This window comes from Lepidochelys kempii, chromosome 4 (genome assembly GCF_965140285.1).
Source record: "Lepidochelys kempii isolate rLepKem1 chromosome 4, rLepKem1.hap1, whole genome shotgun sequence".
In the NCBI taxonomy this organism is placed as follows: Eukaryota; Metazoa; Chordata; order Testudines; family Cheloniidae; genus Lepidochelys; species Lepidochelys kempii.
The window spans coordinates 121,266,642-121,294,351 of record NC_136383.1 but is presented as its reverse complement, the minus strand read 5'-3'; the positions used below and the strand labels follow the sequence as shown (position 1 = coordinate 121,294,351).

The 27,710-nt window shown below is 45.3% G+C and overlaps 1 protein-coding gene across 7 annotated transcripts in view; it reads left to right on the top strand.

The window, feature by feature from the left end:
• Nucleotides 1-27,710, top strand: part of RGS12 (regulator of G protein signaling 12) — a 183,552-nt gene that overhangs the window by 117,003 nt on the left and 38,839 nt on the right. For 6 of the 7 annotated variants that reach the window (XM_073342641.2, XM_073342637.2, XM_073342638.2 and 3 more), the window contains 3 exons: nt 463-632; nt 8,895-8,987; nt 13,050-13,193. In XM_073342641.2, coding sequence (XP_073198742.1) covers nt 463-632; nt 8,895-8,987; nt 13,050-13,193 — 407 coding nt within the window. The remainder of the gene's footprint in view (nt 1-462; nt 633-8,894; nt 8,988-13,049; nt 13,194-27,710) is intronic. The other variant, XM_078852589.1, reaches the window with a different exon arrangement.

The window sequence follows — 27,710 nt, the reverse complement described above, 5'->3', positions numbered from 1 at the left end:
TTGTTGCCTGGTGTTACTGACACTTCCTGATGAATTATGGATTCCTGTTAAAGGACCATTCCTATTGGGAAATTCTGTGGAGAACTGAAGTCCCCCTGGTGATCGTGAAATGGTGGGGTACTCCTAGGGCATATGTGCCCAAAGTGCTGGTTCAGAGTGGTGGGGATTGGAGACTGTCTCCCCTCATCCTGGCTCATTGGTGCTCTTAGCAGTAGTTGCTCCAAAGAAGTGCATTATTGCCCTTACAATAGTTAATTACCTTTGTAATCAGATAGGAGAGAATTTTGAGAGAAGGTTATTTTTCAGTGCAGTTGGTCTTAAAAGAGTGAAGAGTGTTTTGTGAAGTCTGTGGTATTGTGAACATCAATAGGTGTCATGAAAAGCCCACTAAAACGTTACGAAGGAAAGGAGAATAGAAAAAAAATAATTCTACTGGCAGGTGTCTTTGTGCTTTTTCAACAGAGCTAAACAGTAGTGATTTAAAAGACTGTATCAGTGATAATAGCCTGAGTAGCAATGCTAGTCTTCCTAGTGTACAGAGCTGTCGACGACTCCGAGAAAGAAGAGTTGCAAGCTGGGCCGTTTCATTTGAACGTCTTCTGCAGGATCCTGTTGGAGTTAGATTTTTCTCAGTAAGTAGTGAGGGGCAAGAAGGGGGCTTCCAAAACATCTAATATCTCTGCAAAGATTTTTTCCTGTGCTTGTTTTCTGTTTTTCTTGGCACTGTCCTTAGATTTTAGAGTCAAGAGATTATTGTAACTCAAAAGGATTGACACTTCAAGCATATTTATTAGAAAAAACTAACTGTCTTTTCAGCTGGACCAAGTTTAAAGAAAACCTGCAGGTTCCTACATACTGTAGTACAGTGGATGTCCAATACTCTTTTAGCTGATGGCAATGAACATTTTTCCCTTATCCTTTGTGACTGAATATTTAGTAAGGCTTCCATATCTCCTATGTCAGTGGCATTCAACTGGATTTGCAACCGTAGGCAAGATACTATTTTTACAGTTGTAAATGTCTTTCTAAATAATTTTTAAAGAATTGATAGACTAGTCAGCTATTTGCATGATCAAAACTTTGTTTTGTCCACATGGAAGTTTCTTTCAATTGATGTGCAAGTCTGTCCAGTTATACTGGACAGGTGCATTTCCCAAGTGTGAATTAAACCTCGCAGCACCTTTGTGAGGGAATAAGTAATGTTATCCCCATTTTAAAAATAAGGAAATTGTGAGGCACTTACAGGTTATTTGACTTGGCCACAGTCACACAAAGCCTGTTGCAGAACACAGATCTGAGTCAAGAAAATGAGTTAATGTTGTCAAAACTATTTTCACAAGCAAACTAAATAAAAATGTAAGGGGTATGTGTTAAATTCTGCAGAAAGCCTTCACACCCAAAACAGTCCTTTCTGTTCCTTAGGCTTTTAATTATCCTAGCAACAACTAGGATCTCTGGAAAAGATTTGTTGAAATGGTGGACATTTTTGCCAGTGTTGATGGAAATTTCTTTAACGCATTTTTGCAACATTTAGAGAGGATCACTCATAATTTTATACAATTTGCTTAACCTAAATGAAGTAACTGTACTACGAAAATGTTTGCAAAACGACATCAGAAGATAGCCAGACAAAAAAAGCAGAATCTACAGGGTCTCTTTATAATTGCATCAGCAAATAAAGGAGAGATCTGAATCTATGTATGGACTTAATGATTCACTCTCATGAGAAAGAGAGAAGTCATTGAAGAGATGTGCTGAGCCTTTAATGGCAAAATGCACACCTTCTGTCTCCCTAGCATCCCATTACAAAATAATATGTCCAGTTATTTTAAAATAAGAAAGTACAGTGTGCTAATCCTCCAGGGCCTGAGTTTGAAGAGCATAGTTTTACACACACCTGACTTGCAGAGTCCTTGATGCATGCACACAAGCTGCAGTTCTTCTCCAAGGAGTGTCCTGTGGGTGCTCCACTTCCTGTTGATGCATCTCTGCATCTTTAGAGAATTTCAGCAGCAGCGTTCATCCGGGTCGCGCACGCGATGTCACTGTCTTGCGCTGTTTTCAGCGCCTATCTTGTTCCGCGACCTGATCTCTCTCAGTTCCTTCTCAACTGTCCTTGGCCTGAGACAGAGCTCTCAGCAGTGTGATAGCTGATATCTTTATTTACTGTGTAGAATAGTTAGAGTAGTTGTTTGTTTACTAGTTAGAGTTACCTACCCTTTTTCTTCCTCCTTTATTTTTATCAATTTTTTAAAAATTTATTTCCTACCCTTACCATAATTCAAGCCATGCCCGATTCACCGGGTTTCAAGCTCTTCCTTTCCTGCCAGGAAGCTATCAGGGTATTGTATGGTAACTCTCAATGTGTCCGATGCTTAGGTGAGACACACATCCCACAAAAGTGTTTTCACTGCCATAACTTAAAGGCTCACACCGGGAAGAACAGAAACCTGCATCTAAAACTTATCCTTATGGAAAAGTCTCTGTGCCTGACATCTCATTCCAGCCAGCAGACACCCTACTAAAAAGTAACAGGGAAAAGAACAGCATTTTCTCCTTCAAAAGCACCCCCGAAAAAGAAGTGGTCTGCAGTTCATTCGATATCCTTGGTATGGACCACACTGTGGCTGAGTATGTATGAGGCATGAGGAACCTCCAGCGCCGCCCATGCCATACCTTCTGCTGAACCCAAGTGGGCAGACTCTGAGTCAAGAGGCAAACAAAAGCCCATCTCCTCTGTTGTGGTACCAGTGGAACCTCTGAAAGATGCGGACCGAGACTTCCCTTGTGGCATATAGTGCCACCACCTGACAACACAGAGCACCTAGGCATTGGCACTGACATCCACAGCTTCAATGATGCCATTGGCATCGACTACTTCTGTGCCAAAACCATTAGCATCACACCATTTCCTGCAACATAAGGACTTATTGGTATCATCGATGCCTGAATACCCGCTCTTCAGCACTGATGTATTTCCTGGTATACATGGTACCAGGCCAACCTGATTAACTGCTGGCCCTTCCATTTTCCATTGAGGAAGAGGATAATGAGAAGGAGGGTGTTTTCTCATTGCACCACTCCTCTCCTGTCCAACCTACTCCTGCTAGGATTACCTGTACGGCTCAGACCTCATCCGGTCCTAACACCCAGAACTGGCATGGCCTGCCTCCACGTATGCCATTCCTCACAGAGTGGCCTTATTGTGACACCAGGGCTGCAATATACCAAGCCCCCGAGTCTGCACAGGGAAAGGCGTCAGTCTCTCCCATCACCCTCTGTGGCTGCACTATCAGAGCCCATTGAGGAGAGCTTTGAGGAACAAGAGGAAGCCCTGGAACAGTACACGACACCACCTGTCAATATTTCCTCCTCTTCCACAGATGAGGCCATAATGCCTTCACCACCCACAGCCGTGGACAATTTCAAACACTTTCAAGAACGCTTCAGGAGAGTTGCAGACTGCCAGGAGGTCGCGCTAGAGAATGTCCCAGAGTCCCACATTCTGCAGAGTTAATTGGCTTCAAAAATAGTGCTTCCAATAAATGATGCATTCATGAAACCAGCCAAAACCATATGGCAGACTCCAGGAACAATAACATCCACCTGCAAGAGAGCTAATGCAAAGTATTATGTTCCTTCAAAGGGGATACACTTATTATTTTCCCACGCAGCACTGAACTCTCTAGTCGTCAACCAGCACGATAGACAACATTGATATAGATCCACCTCCAAGGAGTGGAAATGACTATAACTTTTTGGTCAGACGGCCTACCCTTCAGCAACCTTGCAGTTACGAATTACCAGTTACTCAGCATTGATGGCAAAGTACAACCACGTAAACTACTCCAAACTTGCAGAATTTATTAATGATATTCCAGAAGAGAAAAGGGATGAGTTCAAATCCATCTTAACTGAGGGTGAGCTTCTGGCCAAAACCACCCTACAGGCTTCCCTAGATGTGGCAGCCCTGGCAGCATGATCACGGCTACTGCCATTGTTATGCACCAAGTGTCGTGGCTTCACGTGTCCGGTTTCCCCAGGGAAGTCCAGTCTGCAATGGAGGACCTCCTCTTTGATGGCCAGAAACTGTTTGCCTCAAAGACAGACCAAGCCCTCCACACCCTGAAGGACTCTTGGGCAACTCTCCGCACCTTGGGGACGTATACACCTGCAACCAAAAGAAAACAGGTAGATATTCTCCCTACCAGCACACACGGTCGCCCCATATGCTCAACAACAGAAACACTGCAAGACAAAGTGACAGGCTATGAAGGCAGAGACCTTCGAGGCGTCGACCACCTCCGCCTCAAGCATCTGCGTCTCAGCTATCCTCTGCTAAACAACAATTTTGCGGATTTGGTCGAGGGTTCGAGCAACCTCCCCACCCATCAGTGCTGAAGCGTGTCCATCCTCTGTTTTTGGCCACCTTTTGACCCCTTTCTATTCAGCGCGGATTTCCATCACCACAGACAAATGGGTCCTTGAAATAATCCATACAGGCTACGCAATACCATTCATCTCCATCCCCCCAACCCAGTCTCCCTCCCCATCCTTCTTCACAGACCTTTTTCATGAACAACTTCTATGGCAGAAAGTAAACCATCTGTTACATATGGGTGCTGTATAACCAATACCAGCTCAACACAGAGGGAAGGGCTTTTATTCCCACTACTTCTTAACCCAGAAAAAGAATGGAGGATGGAGGCCTATTCTAGACCTCAGAAATCTCAACAGATTCATAAGGATCCAACGGTTCCAGATGGTCCCACTAGCACTGAAAGAGGGACTGGTTTTTAGCTCTCGACCTCCAAGATGCTTATTTCCACATAACCATACACCCTGCTCACAGGATGTTTCTCAGATTTACTCTGGGAACAGAACATTACCAATTCAAAGTTCTGCCTTTCAGTTTCTTGCCAGCACCATGAGTGTTCTCCAAAATTCTTGCAGTGGTGGCAGCGAATCTCCGCAAACAAGGTGTAATAATATTCACCATCTGGAAGATTGTCTATTAAAAGCTCCCACTCAGGCAGACTCCCTCGACATTACACACAGGACACTCAACCTCTTCCTGAGACTGGGTTTACAAAAAAACATACAAAAATCAACTCTAAATCCCTTACAGAAGTTAGACTTCATTGGGGCCCATCTCGACTCTCTAGAAGCCAGAGCATCATTACCAATGAACAGGTTCACCACTCTATCCAACCTCATCTCATCATCATTGAACAGTCCTCACATATCCAGCACGAACCTGCCTCCAACTATTAGGACATATGGTGGCAACCACATTCCTGGTATGATATGCACATCTTCACATGTGTTGTCTTCGGGGCTGGCTAAGAATCATCTACATACCACACAAACACAGCCTAAACAGACGCCTTGCAATGCCAAAGACTCTCTACACTGGTGGATGCAATCCAACAATGTGTGCATGGAAGTCCTTTGCCCTCAGACTCCACCTTCAATAATAATCACAACCGATGCCTCCTTGGTAGGCTGGGGAGCCCATCTACAACACCACAGGATTTGGGACAGGTGGTCTCTTTGTAAGATACTCTTACATATAAACCTCTTAGAACTGCTTGCAGTTCACAACACGTGCTTGCACTTCCTGCCACTGATCAGGAAGGAGAATATACAGGTAATGACAGATAACATTGCCTGCATGTTTTATATAAATCAACAGGGAGGGGCACAGTTCACACACCCTGCTGGGGACACAGTTCACATCCCCTATGCACTGAAGCCATGGAACTGTGGAACTGGTGTGTCTGGCACAATGTCAACATCTAAGCCTTGTACCTCCCAAGTCATCAAAATACTACAAGGGATACATTGAGCAGAGAATTTTCCCAGGATCGTGAATGGGAACTAAATAACACAGTCCTACAAAACATATTCAGACACTGCGGTCACCCATCCATTGCAACATCCTGGAACAACAAATGCCCACAATTCTGCTCAAGAGCAGGTATGGGGCTGCAGTCCCTGTGGGATGCCTTCCTCTTCAAATGTGATGCATACATGTTATATGCATTCCCTCTGATCCCCCTGTTATCAAGGGTGATACACAAAATATGTACCAACAAGGTCAAAGTCATATTGATAATCCCAGCGTGGCCCAGACAGACTTGGTACTTGTACCTATTGCAGACGGGGGTATGCTCACCATTCACTCTTCCACCTCTGCGAGAAATTCTATCACAGGTTGCTGGATGGGTTCACCACCCGAAGCTGGAGAGACTTCACTTGAAAGCATGGCTTCTACATGGCTCTATCATGACAAACTAGCCTGTTTGGACCGGGTTAAAGACATATTGCTAAACAGTAGAAGGACAACCACGTGTGATACTTACTTTCACAAATGGAAGAGGTTCCACATGTGGTGCCAGAACAAACATATTAGTGCCATTTCCATACCCCTACCCTGGATATTGGACTATATTTTGAGACTAAAGACATCTGGAGGCTCTCCATTAGCTCAGTCAAGGTACATCTTGCGGCTATTACTGTTTTTCACTACAATATTAATGGGACATTGAGATTTGCCCATCCGATCACCAAACATTTTCTTACGGGTATCAAGAATGTTTATCCCGAAGTGTGTGTACCTACTCCACCCTGGGATTTGAACTTCAGTGTTATGCTGCCTCACTGTACCCCCATTCGAACCCGTAGCAACATGCTCTCTGATACATCTATCGATGAAAGTGGTGTTCTTAGTGGCTATAACATCAGCCCGCTGAGTGGGTGAGTTAGGGACCTTCCTGGCACACTCACCTTACACCATCTTTTTCAAGGACAAGGTCGCACCCAAAATTTCTACCTAAAGAATCTTCCTCCTTCAGTGTAACCCAACCAATCCATCTTTCCCCATTCTTCCCTAAACCTGACAGGAACATGCGGGAGTCAGTATTACGTACCCTAGACATCAGGTGTGTGCTACTGTTCTACCTTGACAAAAGTAAGCCTTTCAAAAAATCTCCGAGGGTTTACATTTCCAGTACGGAGTGTTCTACAAGGCTCCGCTTTCTCTACACAGAGACCATCTAAATGGATCTCCGGGTGCATCCACCTCTGTTATCAACAAAAGAACCTTCAATCCCATTGGGGATCAGAACTCACTCTACCTGATCCCTTTCAACTTCATGATTTTGTTGTTTAGAAAAGCTACTGGACATATGTAGAGCAGCCACTTGGGCTTCTGTACACACATTTACAAAACACTGTGCAATCAACCAGAGTTCAAGATCAGATGCATTGGTAGATCTTACAGTATTATCATCACTTACACAGGCAACTCTGAAGCCCCTTCCATCCAATTGTAGGGCACTGCTTGACAGTCACCTGAAGTGGAGCACCCACAGGGACACTCCTCGAAGAGGAAGAAAAGGTTACTCACCCTCTGCAGTAACTTATGTTCTTTGAGATGGGTGTCCCTGGGGGTGATCTACCACCCACTCTCCTCCCCTCTACTTCGGAGTTCAATTTCCGGACTGAGAGGGGTTGGGTCGCATGCACTATATAGCGCGAGACAAGGACAGCGCATGCACAACCTGGACGGACACTGCTGCTGAAATTCTCCGATCAAAGGCGCAGGGATACACCAACACCTGAATTCGAACACTCATAGGGCCACCCATCTCAAAGAACCTCAGTTACTGCACAGGGTGAGTAACTTTCCTTTCATACACAAACCCTGTGTTATACATTTGATATTAGGAAATAAAAAGACAAAATGTCCTGGATAAATAAGCGCAAACTAGAACTTCTTTCCATCCTAAATAGAGTAACACTTTAATGAACACATTAACAAAGAGCCCATCCAGAGGGAGAGGGGTGAAAGTAAAATGCTTGTTTAATATATTAAAAAGTGCTTTGCCTTGAGTTGTATGTTTGTTTCTTGCCATTGCTTCTATTTTGCTCAGCCTAGCAGCCTAAAGTTCTCAGCATTTGTGAATAAAGAGTGACTTTCTTTTTAGTTTTAAATGACACTTAAGTCTTTCTGAGTTTAGTATTAGCCTTACTGAAAAATTATGTAATTTGTGGCTCTATGGAGACGGTTGAATAGATTGTAAACCAGTTTCTGATGTGCTTTAATATTGGTTTAAAAGTTAAAAAGAAATGTTTATATTTAAGAATTAAACTCCTTAAATATTAATTCTTTTATGATAAGGAATTATTATTAAATCAGGTTGGAAATTGGTTTCACCTGGTTTCAGCCTCTTCTACTGGGCATTCACACTGCTAATGTCACAAATTACCTCTTTTCAGCAAAGTGGCAGCCTCAAGTGCTATATTTAGAAAGGTTTTATTCTAATTAAAGATTTTTAAAAAATATAGTAAGGCTGATACCAATTTAAGCAACTAGCAAAGGATGTAAGTGAGGACCACTTACATGATTAAAAATTGCACTCTAGGGAAACATTTTCACTGTCTCCATTGTACCCTGTTAGAACTTCAGTTAAAGATAAGCAACTTCCCTACAGTGTAACTATTTTAGTATTACTAAAAATTATTGAAATCCTTATTAAAATCTTGTTCGTTAGTCTGTGAACCAGTCTCACAATGCACAGTTTTAAACAGTCTTCGTACATTGAAATAGTTGATTGTAACTTGATTCAGTATTGCAAATTGAACAAGTTTGAAATAAATGGAAAGGGTCAGTGTTTGGGAAATCTGATTCTAAACTTAGGAATTATTTTTTTAAAAAGCCTGATTCTGAGACCAATAATAACATTTTCATTACTTAAAAAAAATCCCAACATTATGCAAACTCCAACTTCTCCTCCCCTCTTCTCCCCCTATAAATATGTTGTTTTAAAATGTAAGCAACTTGTCTTTATTTTGTGACATATGTTTTGTATTCTTATCTTTTCCCCTAGGAATTTCTACGGAAAGAGTTTAGTGAAGAAAATATTTTATTCTGGCAGGCCTGTGAATATTTTAACCATGTACCTGCACATGACAAAAAAGAGGTAAAATAATGCTATATATTCAGGTATAAAGTTGCTAGCTAAAAGCTATTCTCCTCCAAGGCAATTGAGATAATTTGGACTGTTCTTGGTCTTTGTCTTGCGGTTCTATCTGAGCTGGACTGGGGACACAGTCATTTTGTTTCAGGGGTCTCTCCTGGTGATCTCAGTTCTATGAGAGTATCTCCCAGAATCCAATTGTAGTTATATTTAGGACTCTGTGAAAGGCCTTTCTATTCCATTTAGTCCTTATTTGAGTCCTTATTTAGTCCTTATTTTGTGGGACACCCTACTTTTGTAGAATTATAGAAATGTAGGACTGGAAGGGACCTCAAGAGGTTATCTAGTCCAGTTCCCTGTGCTGAGGCAGGACCAAGCAAACCTAGACAGTCCCTGACAGATGTTTGTCTAACCAGTTCTTAAAATCCTCCAATGACGAGGATTCCATAATTTGCCTTGAAAGCCTATTTTAATGCATAAGTATCGTTACAGCTAGAAAGTTTTTGTAACATCTAACCTAAATCTCCCTTTCCATTGATGAAGCTGATTACTTCTTGTCCTACCTTCAGTGGACATGGATAACAGTTGAGTACTGTCCTCTTTATAACTGTCCTTTAACATACTTGAAGGCTGTTATCTTTTCTCCCCTCGGTCTTTCTTTCTAAAAACTAAATGTACCAAGTTTTTTTAATCTTTCCTTATAGGTGAGATTTATTAAACCTTTTTTCATTTTGGTTGCTCTCCTCTGGGCTCTCTCCAGTTTGTCAACATCTTTCTTAAAGTGTGTCACCCAAAACTGGACACAGTACTGTGGCTGAGGCCTCACCAGTGCAGAGTAGAGCAGGGCAGTTACCTCCCATGTTTTACATATGATACTTCAGTTAAAACACCACATAATGATATTCGCTTTTTTTCACAACTGCATCACATTGTTGGCTCATATTCAATTTGCGACTCACCATAACCCGTAGATGCTTTTTGGCAGTACTACCACCTAGCCAGTTATTTCCCATTTTGTAGTTGTGCATTTGATTTTTTTCCATCTTAAATGCACTACTTTGAACTTGTCTTTATTGAATTTCATCTTGTTGATTTCAGAATGATCCCTCAATTTATCTGGTCATTTTTAATTCTAAGCCTATCCTCCCAAGGGTTTTCAATCCCTCCCATCTTGGTATCATCAGCAAATTTTAAAGCATACTCACCACTCTATTATCCAGGTCATTAATGAAAATATTGAATAGTACTGGACATAGGACAGTCCCCTCCAGGACCCCACTACATCCCCCCAGCAAACCACTGATAACTATGCTATATCTTTAAATCAGTTTTACACCCACCTTATAGTAATTTAATCTATACCACATTTCTGTTGTTGGTTTATGAGAATATCATGTGGGATTGTGTCAAAAGCCTTTCACTAGTACTCCCTTGTTTTTCTGAAACCACCTAAGGGTATTGAACCCAATTTGGTTTAATTTCCTTTCATTGTATTCAGAATTTAGTTGTTTATAAAATAAGCAAGTAAAAAATAGAAAGATCAAGATTTTTTTTTACTGCAGATATTCAAGTATATGGTTAAATTTTACTGCCTTCTCTAATTTAAGTCTTAAAGAATTTTTTAATGATTTTTTTTTAAAAAACACTAAGTCACAAGCTTTTATTATACTTTTGAAGAAACATTTGACAGGCTTGACATTTATTATTATTGCACTTTGAATATTTTAAATTTTATGGTAAATTCTCTTGATCGGAACATTTAATTACTTAGGAACTGCTCTGACAAAAATATTTGTAATGTTAAAGGGAATAAAAATGTTGGCAACCTAAAAATTTACAAAAAGAGATGTTTACTAAAATTGCAATAAACAGTATCTTTTAGATTTTTAAATCTCAACAAAGGAAAACAAAAGGAGTAATGTAGGTGGGCAAAAGACATCAGTGTTTATTTGAAAGATTGAAAAACTAAGCTCCTTCCTTTTCTCTAGAGACCAAATTAAGGCTCCCCATATACTGAGATACATAATTGCTTATCTTTTTCATTTGGGAACTAGAGTGTACAGCAATAGCATATTTAACATACAGTTGGATTGTTATAAACACATCAGAAGCAGGAACCATACTAGTGAGTGGGGCCACTGGCTGAGGTGCTAAAGGAGCACTCAAGGAAGACAGTTCCGTTGTGGAGAAGCTAAATGAATTCTTTTCATTGGTCTGCACTGCAGAGAATGTGAGGGAGATTTCCACACTTGAGCCATTCTTTTCAGGTGACAGATCTGAGGAACTGTTCCAGATTGAGGTGCCAGTGGAGGTGGTTTTGGAACAAATGGATAAATTAAACAGTAATAAGTCACCAGGACCAGATGGTTATCACCCAATAGTTCTGAAGCAACTCAACTATGAAATTGCAGAGCTACTAACTATGGAATGTAACCTATCACTTAAATCAGCCCCTGTACTAGAAAACTGGCGGATAGCTAATGTGACGCCAATTTTTAGAAAAGGCTCCAGAGGCCATCCTGGCAATTACAGGCGGGTAAGCCTAACTTCAGTACCTGACACAGTGGCTGAAACTATAGTAAAGAATAGAATTATCAGACACATAGATGAACACAATATGTTGGGGGAAGAGTCAACACAGCTTTAGTAAATGGAAATCATGCCTCACCAATCCAGTAGATCTTTTGAGAGGGTGAACAAACGTGATCAAGGGTGATCCAGTGGTTACAGTGTACTTGGATTTTCAGAAAGCCTTTGACAAAGTCCCTCAACAAAGGCTCTTAAGCAAAGTAGACAGTCATGGGATAAGAGGGAAGGTCCTCTCATGGGTCAGTAACTGGTTAAAAGGTAGGAATAAATGGTCAGTTTTCAGAATAGAGAGAGGTAGATAGCGGGGTCCCCCAAGGATCTGTACTGGAATCTGTGGTGTTAAACACATTCATAAATCATCCGGAAAAGGCAGTGAACAGTGAGATGGCAAAATTTGCAAATGATATCTAATTACTCAGGATAGTTAGATCCAAAGTTAACTGCAAAGAGTTACAAAGGGATTTCACAAAACTGGGTGACTGGGCAACAAAATGGCAGATGAAATTCAATGTTGAGAAATGCAAAGTAATGCACATTGGAAAATATAATCCCAACTCTACATACAAAATGATGCTGTCTAAATTAGCAGTTATCACTCAAAAAAGAGATCTTGGAGGCATTGTGGCTAGTTCTCTGAAAATATCTGCTTAATGTACACTGGCAGTCCAAAAAGCTAACGGCCTGTTAGGAACCAATAGGAAAATAATTGATAATAAAATAGAAAAGATCATAAAGCCTCTATAAATATAAAAGGCCATGGTACATCCACACCTTGAATATTGCATCCAGTTATAGTTGCCCCATCTCAAAATCGTTATATTAGAATTGGAAAAGGTAGAGAAAAGGGTAACAAAAATGATTAAGGGTATGGAACTACTTCCATATGAGGAGAAATTAAAGACTGGGACTGTTCATCTTAGAAAAGAGACGAATAAGGAGGGATATGATTGAAGTCTATAAAATCATGAATGGTGTGGAGAAAGTGAATAGGGAAAAATTATTTACCCCTTCACATAACACAAGCAGTAGGAATAACACAATAAATTTAATAGGCAGCAGGTTTAAAGCAAAAAAGGAAGCAGTTCTTCACAGAACACACAGTCAACCTGTGGAATTTATGACCAGGGAATGTAGTGAAGGCCAAAAGTATAAGTGGGTTCCACAAAGAATTAGATAAGATCATGGAGGACAGATGCATCAATGTCTACTAGCCAAGATGGTCAGGGACGGAACCCCATTCTCTGGATGTCCTTAAACATCTGAGTGCAAGAAGCTGGGACTGGGTTACAGGGCGTGGATCACTTGAATAAGTGCCCTGTTTTGTTTGATCCCTCTGAATCATCTGGCATCTGCCTCTGTCGGAAGACAGGGTACTGGTCTAGATGGACCATTGGTCTGACCAGTATGGTCATTATTATGTTTTTATGTCTTGTTTTGTAAAAATAAATTAATGCTGATAAGAATTCTGTTTTGTAGCTTTCTTACAGAGCTCGGGAGATCTTCAGCAGGTTTTTGTGTAGCAAAGCTACAACCCCAGTTAATATTGATAGCCAGGCACAGTTGGCGGATGATATTCTCAGTGCTCCACGTCCAGATATGTTCAAAGAACAGCAGCTTCAGGTAACTACTAAATATTTAACTGCTCTTTATTAACATATGTAATTTACTTTTTCCTTTAATGTGTTATATATTTGTTTATGTATTTTTAAACAAACAAACATTTTCACTTGCTGCATTTTTTGTCACATGTACGAAGAAAATAGATGATAGCAAATATAAAAACAGGTTATGTAATCTAGTAATTGTACCTTGGAATTCCCACACAGGAGTTTGCATGGGAGAATTTGCATAAGGGGGGGTGTGTGTGTGTGTGCACGTGCGCACGTTTGTTGTATGAGACTACTAACTGTTAACACATCAAACAATCTAAAAATCTTAATTCAATTGAAATGTTACTTCAGCAATAAGGGATAGTATAAATAATGCTATTTGGATACATTTCTGCCATTTTCAACCCAAATGGTTCATGAAAGTGTTTGTCTTTAGGGACTTTTGCTTTTACTTTGATGAAATGGTCAAATAAGGGGCGTTTTAAAGCTTTGTCTCTGAAAAAACTCTAAAGGTTGATGCAATTTAAATATTATAACCTTTTGCATTCAGAACAAAACAGTTACTGAACAATTGGGAATACTTTCTACAGAGTCTGCTGGTCTAATTTTCTTACTCTTTTGATGTGTTGCATTTGTGCTACTACATACCTATTATCAGAGTGGGTAGGCCCTAGAAACAATTTTAAAAGAGGAATTCTCAGGAACCTAGGCTATAACTTGACCAGCTAAAATTAAGCTAATGGTGTTTCCGTTAGCATCTTAGTCCTAGCTCGGACAAAGCCTTACTTTGTATTCTTTCAGAGAATGTAGATTGGCAGGTACTGTATCTTCCTCTAACTGGAAAGTGCCTAGCACATGTTGCACACAACCACATTGTAAATTACTAGCAACCTGTCAGATATGGAACTGAGACCTTTTAAAATGCAATTTCTGCTGTAACTTATTGTATATTCTTCTGTGAATATACCTTTGGCGCAGTAATAGATTATCCTGTCTTAAATGGAAACTATTTTCTGCAAAGTCTTTTTATTCCATACTTAAGCTGGGCCATCCAGGTTTGAAGTAGTAAACATTTATTGTTGTGGTTTATTATTTATTATTTTGATTTTTTTCATGACCCAAATACTGGAGTTGAACACAAATGAAGGAGACCTTGTAGTGCAGTGTTTCCTTAAACTTTTTGTGCTGGCAATCCTGTTTGGAATAAATAAAAAAAGTGTGATCTCCCTGCTAAAAAATCTTGTGACCCCCCCACCTTAGGCTGAGGGCTTCGGGCTTCAGCCACCCTGTACGGCGCGGGGCTTCAGCCATCCTGCATGGCTCGGGGCTGAAACATATATATTAGCTTCCTGGGGTCCCCTGTGACATAGGGCCCCTTGCAATTTCCCTGCTTCTAGCCCCCTAATGCTGGCCCTGCTTGTGAAACACCCTCCCACCCCCAAGACCTATCCCATGACCTCCAAGTTCAGAAACACTGCTTTACTGGGTAATACTGTAGTCCATTCCCTTGCAGTGTATATTCTTCACATTGCAGAGGATTGATTATATGACATACTCTTTTCTAATCCAAATGATCCTATGATTCCTGTTGCTCCAGAACAGAATCCAGAACAGGAGAAGATATTTGTTGAAGCAACCTTTCTTAACTGGGATAAAGATAGCCTTAAAATATCTAGTTAGGTGTCTGTTTTTATGTTTTAGTAGCATAGAAACAGACATTTCAGGGTCCAAAGACAACATAGCCCGTTTGAAGATAAACTGTAGTACACATATTTCTAGCATAAAAATGACCTGAATTAAAAGGATATTGATAGCCTATAGCTGCTTCTAAGAATATAAATAATTATTCTGCATTCTGCTTCCTCTGGGGTTATAGAGTTTGTCATCTTAGCATTTTGCATATTTTTTTCCAAAAGGATTTTGTTTCTGACTGCCAGAATCTCCCTTCCTGGATTACTGATTGTCTCCGTGGGTCACAACTGAGAATACCAAATTCAGGACAAGCTACTGGGAAAAAGGGCAGACATACCCCAAAACCAGTGGTTATTCTTCCATGAGATATACCAATCAAGCAACAAAAGTAAACTTCTGTCTCACCACACTGGCTAACAAGAAGTCAGAAATGCAGCCTCCTTAGGTATTCCAGTCCTAGATTCAACACCTAGACACTAGACTTAATGATGAGTGGTTATTTAAAACCAATTTCATCAAACAAAAGGGTTCTTCTGATCCCAATGGACCAACCACATACCCAGGTCAATATATAACTCAGATATTACACAATAATCACACTGTTGCCAATCCTTTAGTATCTAATATCTAAAGGTTTATTTATAAGAAAGAAAGAGAAAAAAAGAAAGAAAGAGAAAGGTGAGAGTTAAAATTCGCTAAAAGAGTCAAATACATACAATAATTGCAAAGTTCTTGGATCAGGCTTTTAGCAGTGATGGAATAAACTGCTGGCTTGTTAAGTCTCTGGTTGCTTCCAAATCCTTGGAAGTCCTTTGGTTAGAATGCTCCCATTACTATAAGTCCATAGTCCAGAGGTTTGAGCAGGAAAAAGGCAAAATGGAGATGTTTCCAGGGCCTTTTATAGCTTCTGCCAAGTGAAGGGAAAACCCATTGTTCTAGTTTGTGGAAAATTACAGGTAACAAGATGAGGTTTGGAGTCACATGGACAAGTCACATGTCCATGCATGCTTTACTTAATCATAGCAGAGGCCATTACCCATACTCTAGTTAGAACGTCCTCAGGAAAGTCCATTAAGTGTAGATAGGTGTCTTCCATAGTCCATTGTGAGTTAAGTCTTCATTGATGGGCCATTCAACTTGAATAGTTCCTTCACAATGTGCTGGCTAAATATCTTGTTGGTCTTACCACAGAAGCAAACATTTGCAATACAGATACATAGTTAATATTCATAACTTCAGATACAAATGACACATGCATACAAATAGCATAATCATATTCAGCAAATCATAACTTTTCTATTAACAGCTTACTTGACACATTTTGTATAAGATTTGTTGCAATTATATAACAGTGGTAGCAACAATGATCTATCATGTTTTAATCATATAACGTCACACTGTTAAACCTCTCTGCCAGTGCACGTAGCAAGAGCTTCTCTGCAGGAAACCGAAGCAGTCCTACAAGGAGCAGAGAGGTCTACTTAAGTTGCTAAAAAAAATAAAATAAAAAAGCTATATTTCTCTTATTCCTCTGTACGTAGAAGTGATAACATCAATAGTGCTTTGCACATATGAACAAAATATGCTACAATTCAACCAAAGATTTACATTTCCATTTTCTGAAATATACCTCTGGAAGATACTTAAAGGCCTTGAAAGTGCTATATCTGGACATGCAAGTAATTTCTTAGGTGATACTACATTCCTGACACATGGGGAACATAATCTGCTCTACTGTTTTACTTCTCATCCTCAGGATTAAAACTCATAAATGACTGTAGCAGTTTGAGTACCATTTTCTCTAGGCGATGTACAACAGAGACTCTGAATTCTTGTATTGATGGGGTTAATAATGAGAATTCACTTTGCTCCAGTTTCTGATTAGTCTAGTTATAGGCTTTCTGGAGGAACAGTTTCTAAAGCATACTGTTGGGTATAATGAGAGTGATGTTAAATTCAGGCAAGCTGGGGATGGAGCACATGTTAGGGAAATAATAATACAGGGCAAATGGTAATCAACTGATGATAAAGTAACTTAAACTTAAAGCACTGCATTAAGACTACAATGACTGTGCATAAAGTGAAGGGGTTGGCATGTTTTGCGCACTCTCTCTCTCTCTATCTCTGTTATTACTGTGACAAGGCTGCTTGTATACCTGCTTGGAGATTAAAGGAAAGTTGTTACAGAATATAATGCAGGATTTAGAAGGGCATGGATAGCAATTTCCCCTTCTTCTTCAAGTGGTTGTTCATGTCAATTCCAATCAGGTGTGTGTGCGTGTGTGTACGGCAGCCAGAAAACTTCCCTTAGCAGCATCTGTTCAGTCGGCCTGGGCTCCCGCTGGAGTCGCACCTTCATGGCATTCAATATAGAGCCCTGCCGACCGGCCACCCCCTCAGTTCCTTCTTACCGCCGGTGATGGCTAGCTGGAACAAACTGTTGCTCTTGCTTTGCAAATGCATTTGGGCAGTGTGCACTTTTAGTGTTAATAGTTAGTTCTCAGTTGTTTACTAGTGTTAATTTAGTATTAGTAGTTAGGACATAAATTTCCTTTTGGGGGTCTAGTGCCCCCCCCACACACACACACACCAACGCTCCCCCGGCACCGGGGTATGCCTCGGTCCCCAGGGTTCAAACTTTGCGGGGACTGTGGAAAATTTATGCTTAAGAGCCACCAGAAGGAGAGGTGCAGAATTTGCAAAGGATTTTGCCCTAGGACCTTAAAAGACCGGGAGCAAAGGCTCAAGATCCTTCTCATGGAGGCTGCACTCTGGACACAATCTGACCCGGGGTCAGCAGAACCCACACCCAGCACTGACGATGCGTAAGCCTTTGCCGTGAAAGGGCCACGAGGAGTCGCAGCACCGCCACGGCTCTGCCCATAGACAAACTTCTGTGAGGCACCAGTCTCAGTCCCTGGTGCCCAAGAAAAAGAAAAGGCCAGAGAGGGGTTGCTCTCCCCTTCCAAACCCAAGGAGCCTGTGGCAGGGTGACTCAAACCGGGCCACGTCCCCTCCCAGGGGTCCAGTTGAGTCTGAACCCTCGCTGCTCTCTGAACTGCCATGGTGGAGAGCTCCAGCTCCCCTCTATGTCAGAGGCATTCAAGGCAACTCAGGACCTTATGCGCCTCACGGCGCCGTCCTCCCAACAGAGGAGGGACAAGTCGCCGGTGACCGCCCGATCCCATCAAGGAGTAAGCCGGCAATGATGGCACACCAATCTCCATCTCCAGCACACCTTTCCCAGGCATGGTCCACCCACGTGGGGGAGCCACACAGGTCCCCCCCGTTCCCGGCACCACTCACCGGCACCGTGGAGCATTGCTCCTCTGTGGTCCTCCTTCTCGGAGACCTCGGAGTCGGAGGCAGAATCCTACTGCTCCGATAGGACCAGGAACAGAAGGTCCCGGCGTGACCTCCAGCCCTTTCCGGCACTGTGGCCACCTCAGTGGCAACCCCCACCTCGGTGGCCCCTCTGGATGCCCTGGGCATATCATCAAGGCCAAGGACAGAACTAGGGGTCGAGGTCCAGATCTGCATTGGTAATATTGGCTTCCTTCGTCCCACCGCAGGCATCGGCAGCACCGACGCCCCTCCCTTTGCCTGCGGTGCCGACACCGCTGGCATCAGTGACTTCGGCACCGACTACATTGGCACCGATGATCTCAGCGACCCCGGCACCGCATGCTGCTGACATGGCATTGCAGCAATACTGGGTGCCACGTGACCCCCTGGGCACTGAGGGGAGTGAGCAGGGCCCGTTTCCAGTGCTTTCCTCCTCATTCTCCCCAGATGAGACTGTGGCAGGGACATTGACGGCTCTAGCCTTGGAAGACAACAGGGTCCTACAGCAGCTGCTGTGACAGGAGGCCCAGAACCTGGGGATCCAGGCAGAGGAGGAGAGGATGCTGACCCCATGGTAGATATCCTCACCCTCTTCAGCCCCGCCCATATTGCCTTGCTGTTAATTAAGACTACCACTGAGACCACAAAGACCTTGTGGCAGACCCTAGCCTCTTTTTCCCCAAGAGAAATGAAAGGCAGTACTTTGTTTCCTCAAGAGGATATGAACACTTAAATACCCACCCACCCCCTGATTTCCTGGTGGTCGATGCAGCTAATCAGCATGAGCACCAGGACCACCAGGGGCCCTCCCCTAAAAATAGGGGTGCTAAAAAAAACTAGATCTGTTTGGAAGGAAGATCTACTCCACTGGGGGGTTGCAGCTTTTCGTATCGAACCAGCAGGCCATCGTGAGCAGATACTTGTATAACACGTGCGGCATGATGGCCAAATTTGCAGAGCTGCTGCTGCACAACTCCAGTGTGGAATTCTCTGCTCTGGTGGAAGAAGGGAAACTAATTGCACGAGCTTCCCTACAGGCAGTGTTGGATGGGGCAGATGCTGCCTCCTGCGCAATGGCCACAGGGGTGGCAATGAGGAGGAGTTCCTGGTTGCAGGTCTCGGGTCTTCCCTACGAGGTCCAACAGACCATTGACGACCCCCCCTTTGAGGGTTCGGCCCTCTTTTCCAAGAAAACAGATAAGACTCCACAGTTTAAAGGACTCCAGGGCCACCCTCAAGTCCTTGGGCCTCCATACTCCCGCAACTCAGCGCAGGCACTTCCGGCTGCAGCCTCCCTCGCAGTTCTACCAACTGCAGAACCAGCTGGATGCTCCTCAGAGGAGGCATAGGAGCAGCAAAAAAGGCTGCACCTGTCCTCAGGGCAGAGCTCTGGCCAGCCCAAACCACCTTCCAGCTCCAGAACAGCCATTTGAGGGTGCGGTCGAGGACAGCGCCCCAGGACAAAAACTGGATCTACCCTGTCTTACCTTTTCGTCCCGACTATCCCCTTTCTACCGTGCATTGCCCCGTATCAGTTCAGACTGCTGGGTACTCCGCACGGTAGAGAGCAGATATTCCATCCAATTCTGTGCCCTCCCACCCTTGCACCACCCTTCCCCGTCCTTCTTCAGGGACCCCTCTCATGAGCAACTCCTTATATAGGAGGTGCACTCACTCCTTTCGTTAGGGGCAATGGAAGAGGTTCCTCAGGAGCAGAAGGGCAAGGGTTTCTATTCCCGATACTTCCTACTACCGAATGCCAAAGGTGGGCTCAGGCCCATCCTAGATCTCTGAGAACTCAACAAGTTCATGAAGATGCTCAAGTTCTGCATGGTCTCTTTGGCCTCCATCATCCCTTCATTGGATCCAAGAGACTGGTATGCTGCCCTCGACTTGAAGATGTGTACTTTCACATAGCAATAATTCTGTCCCTTAAGTTTGTGGTGAACACCACCCACTACCAGTTCACAGTCCTCCTATTCAGCCTATCAGCACCACCTCAAGTGTTCACTAAGTAAATGGTAGTCGTGGCTGCGTTCCTGCTCATCAAGGGCTGCTCCAGGTCTCAAGTGGAGGCACAAGTCAACTTCATAAGAATGATGTTCGATGAACTGGGCCTCCTTCTGAATGAAGGGAAATCAACACTGTCCCCGGTTCAGAGGATGGAGTTTATAGGGGCAGTACTGGATTCGACACAGGCCAGGGCATACCTCCCAGAAGCAAGGTTTCGGTCCCTCGGCAAGGTCTCAGGCAGTTCCCCACCACCACAGCAAGGAATTGCCTGAAACTACAGGGACACATGGTGACTTGTACCTAAATAGTACAGCATGCCAGACTCAGACTTTGACCTTCTCAGTCGTGGCTAGTGTTAGTGTGTTGGCCAGTCCGGGACAGTTTGGACAAGACGTAACCCTGCCTCGCCCAATACTCAGCTCCCTCGTGTGGTGGCTTGACCCACAGGTAGTATGTGCAGTGGTCTCCTTCAACAGCCCTCAGCCGTCTCTCTCGCTAGTGATGGAAGTGTCAGCCTTGGGCTGAGGAGCACATTTGGGAGAACTCAGAACAGAAGGCCTGTGATCGCAGGCAGAACTCGCTCTCCATATCTATGTCAGAATGCTGAGAGCCGTGCACCTGGCCTGCCAGACTTTCTGAGCCCACTTGACAGGGAGATGTGTATAAGTTATGACAGACATCACCATGGCAATGTTTTATATCAACAAACGGGGATGCATGTTCCTCTCCCCTCATGCTGTGGGACTTCTGTGTAGAGCATTCAATACATCTGCAAGCATCATACCTCCCTGGAGTACAGAATGAGTTGGTGGACTATCTCAGCAGATCATTCCACAGCCAAGAGTGGTCCCTTTGCCTGGATGTTGTGAACTCAATCTTCCATCAGGGTGGTTTTCCACACAACGCAACAGGAAGTGCCAGCAGTTTTGTTCCTTCCTGAGTCACAGCCTGGGCTCCATCGCAGACATGTTCCTCCTCCCATGGGGAGGCCATCTCCTATATGCATTTCCACCTATCCCTCTCATCCACAAGGTGCTCCTCAAGGTACGGAGGGAGCAAGCCTCAGTCATATTGATAGCTCCAGCCTGGCCCCGTCAGCACTTGTACACATTACTCCTGGAAATGTCCATGGAAGCCCCAGTCACCTTGCTGTTCTTCCTGGACTTACTAATGCAGGATCACGGCTGTCTCCAACACCCGAACCTCAAGTCGCTACACCTCATGGTGTGGAAGCTCCATGGCTGAACCCAATGGAGCTCTCCTGCTCGGATCTGGTTAGACAAGTCCTCCTTGGCAGTAGGAAACCTTCCACGAGGGTCACATACCTCGCCAAGTGGAAGAGATTTTCAATCTGGTCGATGCAGCACCGTTGGTCCCCAATGCTCGCCTCTGTACCACTTATACTGGACTGTCCTCTCCATCTCAAGCAGCAGGGGCTGTCCATGTCGTCAATAAGGGTTCACTTGGCCACCATCTCTGCCTTCCACCCAGGCGCAGAGGTCCGCTTGGGCTTTGCTAATCCTATGGTCAGCTGTTTCCTTAAAGGTCTCGACAGGCTATACCCACATGTCCGACAGCCTGTACCAGTTTGGGACTTCAATCTAGTCCTTTCCAGACTCATGGGTCTGCCCTTTGAACTTTTGGCAACATGCTCCCTACTCTAACTCTCATACAAGGTGGTGTTTCTGGTAGTGATAACCTCAGCCAGGAGGGTGTCTGAGCTCAAGGCCTTAACATCAGAACCTCCTAACACTGTGTTCTATAAGGACAAGGATCAGCTCAGGCCTCACCCAGCTTTCCTCCCAAAGGTTGCCTCCCAGTTTCACATTAGCCAGGACATCTTCCTCCCAGTGTTCTATCCTATGCCACACTCAAGTGTCAGGGAGCAGAGGCTTCGCTCATTGGATGTCCACAGAGCACTAGCCTTCTACATTGAGAGAATGAAGCCATTCCAAAAGTCCATCTGGTTATTTGTGGTAGTGGCAGACAGAATGAAAGGTCTTCTTGACTCTTCTCAATGGATTTTGTCATGGATCACATCTTGCATCCGTGAGTGCTACAACCTGGTAGGTGCCTGCTCCCCTGATCACTGCGCACTCCACCAGGACTCAGGCCTCTTTAACGGTGTTCCCACCCAGGAAATCTGCAGAGCAGCGGTGTGGTTCTCCATACAAACTTTCACCACGCACTACGCAATCACCCAGCAGGCCAGAGACGATGTTGCCTTTGGAAGAGTGGTGCTCCAATCAGTGGATGACTCTGACTCCCTCTCCTGAGCTTGGGCTTGTGAGTCATCTGATTGGAATTGACATGAACAACACTTGAAGAAGAAAAACGGTTATTCTCCTTCTCATATCTGTTCTTTGAGATGCGTTCTTCATGTCCTTTCCAATACCCACTCTCCTATCCCTCTGTCGGAGTAGCCCGCAAGAAGGAACTGAGGGGGGTGGTGAGTCGGCAGAGCTCTATATTGAGCGCCATGAAGGCGCAACTCCAGGAGGCACCCAGGCTGACCTGACGGATGCTGGTAGGGTAAAAGTTTTCTGGCTGCCGTGCATCAATTCAAGTGGTTCAACTTTCTTTAAGACTTTGGCAGTAAATATATACTGCTTAATTTTTCTAAAATGATGTAAATGATTTTAATAGAGTAAGTTTAGGCTTTGTAGGTTCTCATAATTTCAAATTTAATTTTAAAATAGAATTTTAAAAAGAAACATGTTTTTAATTTACTTAAAAAATCTGATTTAATTAAATTATTTTTGTATATGTTAAAAAACATTGATTCTTCTTCGAGTGCTTGCTCATGTTGATTCCATTCTAAGTGTGCACACACCCACATGTGCGGTCATCGGAGATTTTTCCCCAGTGGTATCTCTAGGGTCAGCTATAGCACCCTCTTGAGTGCCGCGCTCAGGCATCGGTATATTAGGTGATGTCGGCCCTATGCCCTCTCAGTTCTTTCTTACTGCCTGTGGTGGTTAGTCAGAGCGCCTTTTCCTTGCCTAGCAAGGGCTAGCATTTTTTGTCTCGTCTGACTGTGAGCCTTAGGGCCTTGTAAATAGTTTGTTCATAATAGTTAGTGTAATGTAGTTGTTAAGTGTAGTTAAAAGTTAGAGTCCCAATGCGGACTTGGCCCCAGGCGGGGCATGCCCCGGTCTCTGGGGTTTAAGCCCTGCGTGGACTGCAACAGGCCTTTGCCTGTTAGTGACCCCACAGCAGCTGCCTGAAGTACCTGGGGGAGTCGCATGTGAAGGACGAGTGTTGCATTTGCAAAAACTTTTGACCCAGGACCCAGAAAAAGTGCGATATCCATCTGAGGACCCTCCTCATGGAGGCTGCTCGCCACCCAGCTTCCGAACCTTCCTGGCCGGACTCTACCCGTAGTACCTCGGCCTGGGTGCGTAGCACACCCCCGACACTGAGCTCCACCCGGCACCACACTCTGTCACCGGTGCCCAAAAAGAAGGCCAAGAAGCAGGGCTCCCTGGCACCCGGCAAGAAAGGCCATTGGGTATAGGGCAAAGGACCCAGTTCAGGCTGCCCGCCCACACCAAAGCCACATGGATGTGTCTCCCCAATCGGGGCCCCTGCCGCCACAAGGGATCCACCACTGACTCCTGGGAGCAATAGGAGACCCAGACTTGTGGCGGGACTGATGCCTTCCCAGGCTTTCCCTGTGCTTAGAGAGCAGAGGCCTCTACCAGCTCTGCGGCACCTCATGTGCCACAGGAAGTGGCAAAGGCTCCCTATGAGAGCAAGCTAGTCATCAGGACCACCCAGAGGGCAGTTGAGTGCCACCGATCCTCAGAGCCAAGGCAGTACTCTCCAGCTCCATGCCACGGATCTCTGGCTTCGCAGCCCAGGTCCTCTGCGGCTCACCCCAAATCACCAGTACCGCAATCACGGTCTCCACCCTCTCAATGTGGGTCACCTAGGGGGAGGTGCTGGTTACCATATTGCTGGAACTGTTCATCTTCCTGCCGGTAGTCTTCTCGGTGCAGAACACCATCCACCACGCTGTGGGAACGATCTCCATTGTGGTACTGGTCCTCCTATTTGAAGTGCTGGTCTCCAGTGGCGACGGTTAGCCGACAGATTCAGGCACCGCCTTGTCCAGGGATGAGGATGACTGTACCGCCGGCATCATCCCCCATGAAGGAAGGGGGTTTCAGGATGGGCACTCACTCCTCTTCCCCTCGCTGAGGCATCACCAGTGCAATTGAGCATCTGAGGGTTTGTCAACCTCTGCAATGCTGCCTTGGCAACAAGACCAGTGGCCAACGCAGTGGCCCTACTGGAGTGCGTGGAGCATGCCTGTGATGCTGATGCCCTCTTTGTACCATTCATCAGCCACCACCTCGGAGCAACAGTTGACAGCACTCGTAGGTCGTGGTAGAGGAGCGAGTGTCCGCCCCAAAACCCCCTTCCTCCGCATGTGATGATGCCCTGGGGCCTCTCTCGGGCAGTACAGTCTTCCTCATCCCTGGATGAGGCGGTGATGGGCCCGCCGGATGATTTTAAAGAGCACCTGGCTCTGCTTTGATGGGTGGCCGAGAACTTGGGCCTAGAGGTAGGGGAAATGGCTGAGCATGTAGACACCCCATTCAATGTTCTTTTGGCGTCTACCCCTGCTCGTGTTGCACTACCAGTGCATGATGGGGTCTTGAAAATTGCCATGGCCTTCTGACAAACCCCATTGTCCATCCCTCCCACCTCCAAGAGGGCTGAGAAAAAGTACTTCATCCCAGCCAAGGGGTTCGAGTACATGGCTCCAGGCTAGCTGGTCGTCTCTCTGGCCAACGAAAAGGACAAGCAAAACACAGCAGTTCAACCCCCAAAAATAAAGAGGCCAAGAGGCTGGACCATTTTGGGAGGAAAATTTATACAACAGCCAGCCTTCAGTTCTGGATGGTGAACCACCGGGTTTTTTGGGCAGATATGATTTTAACTTATGGGACTCCCTCCGTAAGTTCAAGGAGTCCCTGCCCCAGGACTTGGCCCAGGAGTTTGGCGCCATGGTGGAGGAGGGTACTGCAGTAGTACTTCCTTCAAATGGTGTGGGACACAGCTGGCTCGGAGCTGGGGTGGTCATGAGGCGCGGTTCCTGGCTTCAGACCACTAGCCTGTCCCAAGAAATGCAGGCCTCAATTCAAGATTTCCCATTTGATGGGAATGGTCTCTTCGCAGAGCAGACAGATGCACAGCTGCATGGCCTAAAGTACACTCGGGCCACCCTTCGTTCCCTGGGTCTGCATATACCACAATCAGCGAGGAAGAAATTCCGGCCGCCACCACCAAGGCCTTGGCAGCCTCGACAGAAGTCTGTGAGAGAAGGGATAGAGACACGAGCTTTAGTCACTGCCCTTCCTCCTCCTGCTCATCCCCGCAGCCCGGCCTGGCAAAGCATCCCAGGGGCCAGAAGCATTCACTTTGAAGGTGCGCTCGAGAGTGACACCCCAGTCAGCTCCCCGGATCCACGTTGTTCTTTCCTCGACCATCTTCATCCCTACCATTTGGCCTGGTCTCGGGTCACCTCGGACCACTGGATGCTGGTGATGGTATCTCGGGGCTAACCTCCTGCACTTGGGGGCAGTAGAGGAGGTCCCTCGGGACATGAAAGGAAAAGGATTCTACTCCTTCTACTTCCTAATCCTGAAAGCAAAAGTGGGCCTGAGACTCATTCTGGACCTGCAATGCCTCAAGAAGTAGAAGTTTCACATGGTCTCCCTGGCCTCCATCATCCCCTCCCTGGATCCAGGAGACTGGTACGCCACCCTTGACTTGAAGGACACTTATTTCCATATTCCAAGATCACAGACGTTTCCTCCGTAGTGGGTGGACGTCATTTCCAATTCACGGCTCTGCCCTTTGGCCTCTCATCGGCGCCAAGAGTGTTCACAAAATGTATGGCACCAGTGGCCACTTACCTGAGGCATTGAGGGGTCCAGGTCTTTCCATATCTTGATGATTGGCTCATCAAGAGCTGGTCTCAGGAACAAGTGTAGAGGAGCATCAGTCTGGTGTGTTCCACCTGTCACAACCTGGGCCTGTTGACAAACGAGAAAAAATCCACATTAAGGCTGGTCCAATGAATAGAGTTCTCCACACAAGCCAGAGCCTTCCTTCCGGAGGCGTTTTCAGGCCGTCTCGGACCTGATCTCCCATGTGAAGAACCACCCAGTCACGACTACTCACACCTGCCTTTGGTTGTTGGGCCACATGGCCACATGTACATACATGATCTGTCATGCCTGGCTCCATCTCCGCCTGTGCAAGTGTGGCTGGCGTTGATCTATATACCCAACAGACACAACCTAGACTGGGTAGTCAGGGTGCTGGATCACATCTGGTTGTGCCTGGATTGGTGGTTGGACTCCGGGTCGGTGCTGGAAGGAGTTCCCTTCACGGCCCCATCGTTGTCGCTGACCCTGATCTCTGATGCTTTGGACCTGGGCTGGAGAGCCCACTGGGCGATCTCAGCATGCAAGGCTGCTGGCTATGGAACGATCTGGCCCTCCATATCAACGTCAGAGAGCTCAAAGCGGTTTGCCTGGCCTGCCAGGCTTTCTTGTCTCACTTGAGGAACAAAGTAATGCAGGTCCTAACGGACAATACCGCTGCGATGTATTACATCAACAGGCAGGGCGGAGCCAGATGGTCAGCCCTTTGCCAAGAAGCTCTCCACTTTTGGGACTTCTGTGTGCAGCATGCTATTCATCTGGTAGCCATGCATCTGCCTGGGACCAGGAACGTGTTAGCAGATCACCTCAGTAGGACCTTCTTGTCTCACCATGAGTGGTTGTTCCATTCGGAGGCAGTCAGTATGATCTTCTGGAGGTAGGGGACTCCCCAGGTGGACTTGTTTGCATCCCATCAGGTCAGGAAATGTCACGTGTTCTGTTTGATCCGGGGGATGGACATGGGCTACTTGTCAGATGCTTTTCTGCTCCCATGGTTGGGGCCCCTTCCAGCCAGTGCTGTTGACCCAGAGAATCCTTGCGAAGATCAAAGAGGATAGGGTGAAGGTTATTGTGATAGCCCCCACGTGGCCTTGACAGCACTGGTCCGGCATGCTGCTGGATCTTTCAGTAGCCACCCTGCTGCAGCTACTCCTCTGGCCGGACCTGCTGTCCCAGACCCACAGCAGTCTTCTTCACCCAAATCTGGCGGTGTTGCACTTGACAGCATGGCTACGGCATGGCTGAATGAGGAGGAATGCTCAGCCCATGTCCAACAGATCTTGTTGGGTAGCAGAAAGCCCTTGACCAGAGTGACTTACCTGGCCAAGTGGAAGAGGTTTATGTGCTGGACCTCGGACCGGAGTATCCGGGCTGAGCAGGCTTCTCTGCAGGCGATCCTGAACTATCTTCTGCATCTCAAGCTCCAACGGTTGTCCTTGTCATCAATCAAAGTCCACTTGGCCTCTATTTCGGCCTTCCATCCTCTGCTCCAGGGCAGGTTGGTCTTCGGTCATGAC